The sequence below is a fragment of the Protobothrops mucrosquamatus genome, unplaced genomic scaffold, assembly GCF_001527695.2.
Source record: "Protobothrops mucrosquamatus isolate PMUCROS unplaced genomic scaffold, P.Mucros_1.0 scaffold1025, whole genome shotgun sequence".
Taxonomy (NCBI): Eukaryota; Metazoa; Chordata; class Lepidosauria; order Squamata; family Viperidae; genus Protobothrops; species Protobothrops mucrosquamatus.
The window spans coordinates 1-8,393 of NW_015387260.1; the positions used below are offsets into that span (position 1 = coordinate 1).

The 8,393-nt window shown below is 45.2% G+C and overlaps 1 protein-coding gene across 1 annotated transcript in view; it reads left to right on the plus strand.

Moving 5' to 3' along the window:
- Nucleotides 1-909: 909 nt before the first annotated feature.
- Nucleotides 910-8,393, plus strand: part of LOC107291005 (tensin-2-like) — a gene marked incomplete at its 5' end in the record, with an annotated part of 31,871 nt that continues 24,387 nt past the window's right edge. Inside the window, 3 exons of the mRNA XM_029284853.1 lie at nucleotides 910-1,026; nucleotides 5,455-5,742; nucleotides 7,315-7,431. Of these exons, the coding sequence (XP_029140686.1) occupies nucleotides 910-1,026; nucleotides 5,455-5,742; nucleotides 7,315-7,431 (522 nt within the window). The remainder of the gene's footprint in view (nucleotides 1,027-5,454; nucleotides 5,743-7,314; nucleotides 7,432-8,393) is intronic.

Here is an 8,393-nt window from a genome sequence, read left to right on the forward strand (position 1 = left end):
CTAGGAGAATTGTGAGTTATAGAATTTGCCTCCTTATTTTTGTCCCTGTGCATGTCCATGAAAGATCAGCTACATATTCTCTGAAAAAGAGATAAACAGTTCTGCAGTGTAAGTAACTGACCAATTTTACCCAGATTTCAACATTGTCATCAGCAGAACATCTTGGTTTTTTTGCAACCATTTAGTTACAGAGGAGAAATAGAGGTGTACCCTGGGAAACCACTTGAGTGAAGGCTTGGTGACATGCTCCCCCTCCCCCCAATTTTAGCTTGGTATCGGCAAGCAAGAGCAAAAGCACCCCCAAAAAAATTTGGCTGCATTTTACGTGGATCAACAACATGTTGCAATGAGCAGCAAGATTCCTTGTGGGGCAATTAAAACAACAGCCATGTTAGTATTGAGAAAAGTGGCTACAGTTGGCACTCTAGTTTGATTGCTGGGCAAGTGGTAGACCTTTTGGAGAACTCCTGCCAATGATGCCAGTCCCTAACACTGAGTTTGGTGAGCCTGCAGAGAGTTACCTGCATCAGACAAAAAATTTACCCGACTAGTCTTTCCACGCGTATGTATAACGGTGATGCCCACTAAACAATTTCCTTCTTGCTGTGAAAAATGGAATTACACTATTTAATTTAAGATGGCCATAGAGAAGCATTTGAGTTGTGGTGGCGCAGTGGTTAGAATGCATTAATGCAGGTAGCAGGTCGATTCTCATCGGCTCCAGGTTGACTCAGCCTTCCATCCTTCTGAGGTCGGTAAAATGAGGACCCAGATTGTTAGGGGGGGCAATATGCTGACTCTGTAAACCGCTTAGAGAGGGCTGCATAAGCACTATGAAACGGTATATATGTCTAAGTGCTACTGCTTGTTGATCTTCTTGGGGCCACCTTGTCTTTTTTTCCCCCACAGGCCAAGAAACCTATAGAAACAATGCTGATGTTGCCGTGGATTACAGTATCTCTGATCCTATAGTCCGCTGGGATTCCTACGAGAACTTTAACCTGCACCATGAGGACAGCCTGGAAGGTATAAAAGGCCTGATCCCAGGGAATTTAGTATTTAGAACTCCAAGTATTTAGAACTCCAAGGCCAGATCACGTTGGCAAGGCTGCTGTTCTGCATCTGTGAAAGGGAGAAAAAAGGGGCAGAATTTAGCATCTTACTCTGCTACAGACTTCAGACTGTACAATTATTATGAAAGTAGTTTGTGAATGATTGCTTGGAGAGGGTGAATAGAGTGGGGCTTAATAGAGTCCTAGGGCTTGGTTTTATTCCGTTCTATAGTAGAAGCAGCAATTTATATTAAGGCATTGGATAGGCGTGTATTTGCATCATGCAGTGATGCAAACTACGACCTATAGACTATCAATGGTCTGTAGTGGCTCACTGCAGCCTCCCTACATTTTCTGCCGGAGCTTGCTTGTCATCTTAGCCCCCTCTGGTATTTCCTGCCAGTCAGCTGGTTCACAAAAATGGATCAATGTCTGAAAGCCAAAAAAAGAGTTCTGTTGAAAAGCATCCCTGACCAGCAGGTTTGGACTATGAGTTGTTAACAGAGGGCCATGTAAGATAACTCAAGTAGTACATCAATAATTGGGAACTAATTTTAGGGGAGGGTACCAATTTTAATTTTAAAAAGTCTTTAAAACTGAAGAATATACAAATGCAACTCATATACAAATGCTTTTTCCCCAAAAGGCAACTAGACCAGCGGTTCTCAACCTATGGGTCGTGACCCCATTTTGAGTCGATCGACCATTTCACGGGGGTCGCCAAGCAAGGCTGTCCGCCATTTTTTTTTGTCTGCCATTTTTTCCCCTTTTCCGGCGGGTGCCTTACCTCCCTTGGGCTGGGCCAGCTGGTGGTCGGCCTGCTCTGTCTCTGCCGCTTGCCAGCTACGCCTCGGCCGGCGCAGGGGGCGGAACCACGCATGCGCGGCGCTCCCGGGCATGGAAAGTCCTCGACTTACGACTGGTTGGGTAGTCCTCGACTTACGACCGGTTTAGTCCTCGACTTACAACCGGTTTAGTCCTCGATTTACGACCGGTTGGGGGTCGCGGCATTAAAAAGGTTGAGAACCACTGAACTAGACTTTTTGGGGGTTTTGTCTTTGAAAATGTTTCACTTCTCCTCAAAGAAGCTTCTTCAGTTCTAATCATTATATGAAGTGACAATAGGAAACTCCTGGACAAAAAGATAAGGGGTGTATTTAAATGACAGATCCCTGCCATTTCTGAATGCTTAATTGTCTGTAAAAAAAATTGGGAAGCATTGGCATAGCATGTACAAATTGCAGAGCTGAACAAACCATTGGTACAGAATTTTGGTTACCGTGGCCCATACATGTATGTTTGTTTATAGTGGTATTAAAGTATGGTCCTAGGACCTTGGGAGGAGTTGTTCCCCCAAGACCCTCTCACATGTCTACACAGTCAAAATTATTTGTCAGCTTACGTTAAAAAAAATAATACCATATAAAAATCCCATCAAACAATCTTGAGAAGCAGAGTTCCAATTTTAATTTTTAATACGCTAAATGTTGATAAATATAATCCGTGCCAACAAAAGCTTTTTGGGGGGAGGGGTCCTCCATAATTTTTAAAAGTTGGAAGGGGTCTTGAGAGAAAAAAGTTTAAAAAAACACCAATTTAGAGAAGGCTGCACACGCATTCTGCTCCACCTTGAAGCATGGGTAAAGCTGGTGCTTTGTTTTTGCATTGGTGAAATGGCTTTAGGCCAGTAAGTTTTTGCTGTGCCGTAGCAAATTTGTGCTGTGCCACAGCCCGATCATCACAACAGAACTAAGCTGATCTCATTTCCTTCTCTCCTGATTCATAAGAAGTTTGTGACCAGCTCATTTTGGACAGAGAGAGACGAATTCATCTCTTCCTATGTACACGCATATAAAAATCGGTGGCTTTTTTTTTCCTTTTTTTCTTTCTGGCTCCTGGGAGCTGTAATTCCACCAGCTGGCTTTTTCTCAGCCTATCCCCGATTACAAGTTTCCTCCCAATGTCCAGTTAAAGTAAACTTGTTAAGGACTAAAACAAATAAAATACCAACCGGAGTCATCAAATGGCAATTTAATCGTTGTGGTGTGCTTGCGTCAGATCCCAGAAAAAATTCCAACCGGATGGCCTCAAAGTTCCTCCTCCTTCCCAGCAAGAACTGATGTCGGGAGAAAAGGAGCCGTGTTTCAGAATGTGATTATTGTAGCTAGAGAATGCCATGCATTTGTGGGGGGGGGAGGGGGGGGAATGGAGCCTAACAGTGACTTAGATTAATGAGAGGAGGGAAATAAGGGCTTCGTAAGCCTGCTTCTTTTTTTTTATGTAGCAAAGTAAATGCATCTCTGGATAAAAGCAGTAGTGGACTATTGCCCTCTGCTGGGCTAAAATATTTAAATTTTAAGCCGTATTACAGGTAATCCTCGACTTACGACCACAACGGAGCCCAAAATTTCTGTTGCTAAGTGAGACATTTGCTAAGGGAATTTTGCCCCATTTTACGACCTTTCTTGCCACAGTTGTTAAGGGAACCACTTCAGTTGTTAAATTAGTGTCACGGGGTTGTTAAGCGAATCTGGCTTCAGGATCGCCTTTGCTTGTCGGAAGATCGCAAAAAGGGGATCGCATGATCCCAGGGACACGGCAAACATCATAAATGTGAGTCAGTGGCCATATTTCCTGAATTTTGATCATGTGACCCCGAGGAAGCCGCAACGGTCGTCAGTGTGAAAAAACGATCACAGGTCGCTTTTTTCAATGCCGTTGTAACTTTGAGTGGTAACTAAATGAACTGTTGTAAGTTGAGGACTACCTGTATTGAGTTCGAGGTGAAATCTATTGGAAAATCCTTAGACGACTTACTTACTGAAATAGATTGGTTTGACTGCTGATTTAAAAACAAAAATGGTCAGTACCTAACACTAATACCTTGCATTTCTCACTTTGTAGTAGTAACTTTATGACCATTTCTTGCATTTATGACCTTCGCAGGTCTGTAAACCAAAGAAAAGCTGAAGTAAGATCCTAGAAGGCACCATTGCCAATTTCATTTAGCGACTGTTTCACCTAATGACTGAGTTGCTAGTCATTCCAGTACAAGTAGTCCTTATCTTACAAGCATTTGTTTAATGACCACTAAAAAAAATGATTTATGGCCAGTCCTTGCACTTAATGAATGTTGCAGTGTCTCCCATGGGTCATATCAAAATTTGGGAGTCTGGTTATCAGCATGCATTTCCAATAGTTGCACCATCCCGGTGTCCTGTGATCTGCGTTTGCAACCTTCCTAACTGGCTTCTGGAAAGAGCAGAATGTTTCAGACAAGCAAAACCAATGGAGGAAGTCAGATTTTTCTTAACACCTGTGTGATTCACAGCAATTACAGTGATTCGCTTAACAATTGTTGCAAAAAAAAAAGTCCTAAAATCAGTGCGACTCACTTAAACAACCACCTTGTCTAGCAGCGGAAATCCTGTTCCCAGTTGTGGTGGCGCAGTGGTTAGAGTGCAGTTTTGCAGGCTGACTCTGCCCACTGCCAGCAGTTCGGTCCTGAAAGGGCTTGAGATTGACTCAACTTTCCATCCTTCCGAGGTCGGTAAAAGGAGGACCCAGATTGTTGGGGTCAATAGGCTGACTTTTTAAACCACTTAGAGAGGGGCTGTAAAGCACTATGAAGCGGTACTGTATATAAGTCTAAGTGCTTTGCTATAAGCTGAAGACTAACTGCATATGAATTTATTTACATTATACATTTATTTCTTGTCTTATAATCCACCACCACCCCCAGTAAACAACAAAAGTAAACCAGATTAGATATTGTTCCAACTAGTCAAAACATTTATCATTTTCACACTTCACCATAATTCCGGCATAATTGTTTGCAAGTAGTGGACTGCATGGATCTCTCTTGTCATTCTTCTCGGTTCCTTCTGCTAGCAGAAATGGAAAACCTATCCCAAAAATTGCTCTCGTGGTTTATTTACTGTGCATCCTCTCTTGCTGGTTTCAAAGGAGCTGGGATCAGAAGCCAAGAACAAACATGGCTTCTGATTCTGACCTATTTGGAAAAAAGTCAGAGCTGTCAAAATGGAAGTTTAGAACAGGGGTCCCCAACCCCCAGCCCATGGACCGGCACCAGGCTGCGGCATGCCAGAAACCGGGCCGCACAAATAAGCAAAGCCCCATCTCCGGGATGTAGGTAGTACATGAAACCACGCTCCCTCCGGTCCGCAGAAAAACTTCTCTCCACGGAACCGGTCCCTGGTGCCCAAAAGGTTGGGGAACTCTGGTTTTAGAGGATAGCTTTTACTGTAAATATTCCAAACGTAAACATCTAAACCTTTGAACTTATGAGCTGCTCCATGTGGAAGTTCCAGACCACATGTAGGCAGTAAATGTTGAGCTCTCCTACAACTCTCTGACCTGGTTCCTCGCTTTTCCTTTGCAGATGTCTTACACACTCGGGGGCCTCTGGACGGAAGCCTGTATGCCCGGGTCAAGAAGAAAAATGAGCTGAGTCACTTGTCCTCTAGTAATGGCAGTCCAGGAAGCCTAGAGTCTCCTCCACAGCAGGGTGGGCGTCTCCTGTCCATCAGCAGTGATTCGGGACACTCCTCTATGTTAACGGAGAAGGCGGAAGACAACACGCCTCCCTCCAGGCCTCAGCCCACACCAGCTGAGAAGGAAGAGTTGGATCGGCTCTTGGGAGGATTTGGCGTCCAGCCTCAGCAGCCAAGTGAAGGGTCTTGTTCTCATTCGGTTTCCCCTTCTGCAACTAAAGAGAGAGAAACAGCCATCTTAGAGGATGAACTTTCCGACATAGGCCAACCAGGCAGCTCTTTCTCCTATCAGTCTCAGCGTTCTGGCCTGGCCCGCCATTGTTCTTGTCGTCTGGATTACTGTTCCCACAGCCCTGAGAGACCTCGCAATTTGTCCTATTATAGGCCGGAAAGTGTTTTGGAGCGGCGGCAGCCCATCCATAACGGGGGGCACTCTCATCTGCATGCCGAGGGGTATGAGGAGAAACGACGTGTGTTTCGTTCTCTTTCAGAGGGCCTACAGCCCCATGCCTACCCCTATGGCCATGAGCTGCTGCCTCCTCACAGTCCTAGCCGGCGGGAGCACAATGAGCTGCTTATCTTGGAGGACCAGCCTACCTTTTTATGCCCATGCCAAGATTGTCAAGAAACAGCACGAGAAGAATCAAGGCTGCCCATGGCTTCCTTCTACAACTTACACCTGGATCAGGAACCGGACTTCTGGGGGTTGGACAGGCCACCCTTGCTTCATCATCCCTTGCACCGGGGTGGGCAGCCAATGCCCATTCTAATGCCAACCAGCTATGGGCACCATTCCATGTCCCATGGGCAGCATCATCAGGCTTTTAACTTTGAGCNCTAGGAGAATTGTGAGTTATAGAATTTGCCTCCTTATTTTTGTCCCTGTGCATGTCCATGAAAGATCAGCTACATATTCTCTGAAAAAGAGATAAACAGTTCTGCAGTGTAAGTAACTGACCAATTTTACCCAGATTTCAACATTGTCATCAGCAGAACATCTTGGTTTTTTTGCAACCATTTAGTTACAGAGGAGAAACAGAGGTGTACCCTGGGAAACCACTTGAGTGAAGGCTTGGTGACATGCTCCCCCTCCCCCCAATTTTAGCTTGGTATCGGCAAGCAAGAGCAAAAGCACCCCCCAAAAAATTTGGCTGCATTTTACGTGGATCAACAACATGTTGCAATGAGCAGCAAGATTCCTTGTGGGGCAATTAAAACGACAGCCATGTTAGTATTGAGAAAAGTGGCTACAGTTGGCACTCTAGTTTGATTGCTGGGCAAGTGGTAGACCTTTTGGAGAACTCATGCCGATGATGCCAGTCCCTAACACTGCGTTTGGTGAGCCTGCAGAGAGTTACCTGCATCAGACAAAAAATTTACCCGACTAGTCTTTCCACACATATGTATAACGGTGATGCACACTAAACAATTTCCTTCTTGCTGTGAAAAATGGAATTACACTATTTAATTTAAGATGGCCATAGAGAAGCATTTGAGTTGTGGTGGCGCAGTGGTTAGAATGCATTAATGCAGGTGGCAGGTCGATTCTCATCGGCTCCAGGTTGACTCAGCCTTCCATCCTTCTGAGGTCGGTAAAATGAGGACCCAGATTGTTAGGGGGGGGGCAATATGCTGACTCTGTAAACCGCTTAGAGAGGGCTGCATAAGCACTATGAAAAGGTATATATGTCTAAGTGCTACTGCTTGTTGATCTTCTTGGGGCCACCTTGTCTTTTTTTCCCCCACAGGCCAAGAAACCTATAGAAACAATGCTGATGTTGCCGTGGATTACAGTATCTCTGATCCTATAGTCCGCTGGGATTCCTACGAGAACTTTAACCTGCACCATGAGGACAGCCTGGAAGGTATAAAAGGCCTGATCCCAGGGAATTTAGTATTTAGAACTCCAAGTACTTAGAACTCCAGGGCCAGATCACGTTGGCAAGGCTGCTGTTCTGCATCTGGGCAAGGGAGAAAAAAGGGGCAGAATTTAGCATCTTACTCTGCTACAGACTTCAGACTGTACAATTATTATGAAAGTAGTTTGTGAATGATTGCTTGGAGAGGGTGAATAGAGTGGGGCTTAATAGAGTCCCAGGGCTTGGTTTTATTCCCTTCTATAGTAGAAGCAGCAATTTATATTAAGGCATTGGATAGGCGTGTATTTGCATCATGCAGTGATGCAAACTACGACCTATAGACTACCAATGGTCTGTAGTGGCTCACTGCAGCCTCCCTACATTTTCTGCCAGAGCTTGCTTGTCATCTTAGCCCCCTCTGGTATTTCCTGCCAGTCAACTGGTTCACAAAAATGGATCAATGTCTGAAAGCCAAAAAAAGAGTTCTGTTGAAAAGCATCCCTGACCAGCAGGTTTGGACTATGAGTTGTTAACAGAGGGCCACGTAAGATAACTCAAGTAGTACATCAATAATTGGGAACTAATTTTAGGGGAGGGTACCAATTTTAATTTTTAAAAGTCTTTAAAACTGAAGAATATACAAATGCAACTCATATACAAATGCTTTTTCCCCAAAAGGCAACTAGACCAGCGGTTCTCAACCTATAGGTCGGGACCCCATTTGGGGTCGATCAACTATTTCACGGGGGTCGCCAAGCAAGGCTGTCCACCATTTTTTTTGTCCGCCATTTTTTTCCCCTTTTCCGGCGGGTGCCTTACCTCCCTTGGGCTGGGCCAGCTGGTGGTCGGCCTGCTCCGTCTCTGCCGCTTGCCAGCTACGCCTCGGCCGGCGCAGGGGGCGGAACCACGCATGCGTGGCGCTCCCGGGCAGGGAAAGTCCTCGACTTACGACCGGTTGGGTAGTCCTC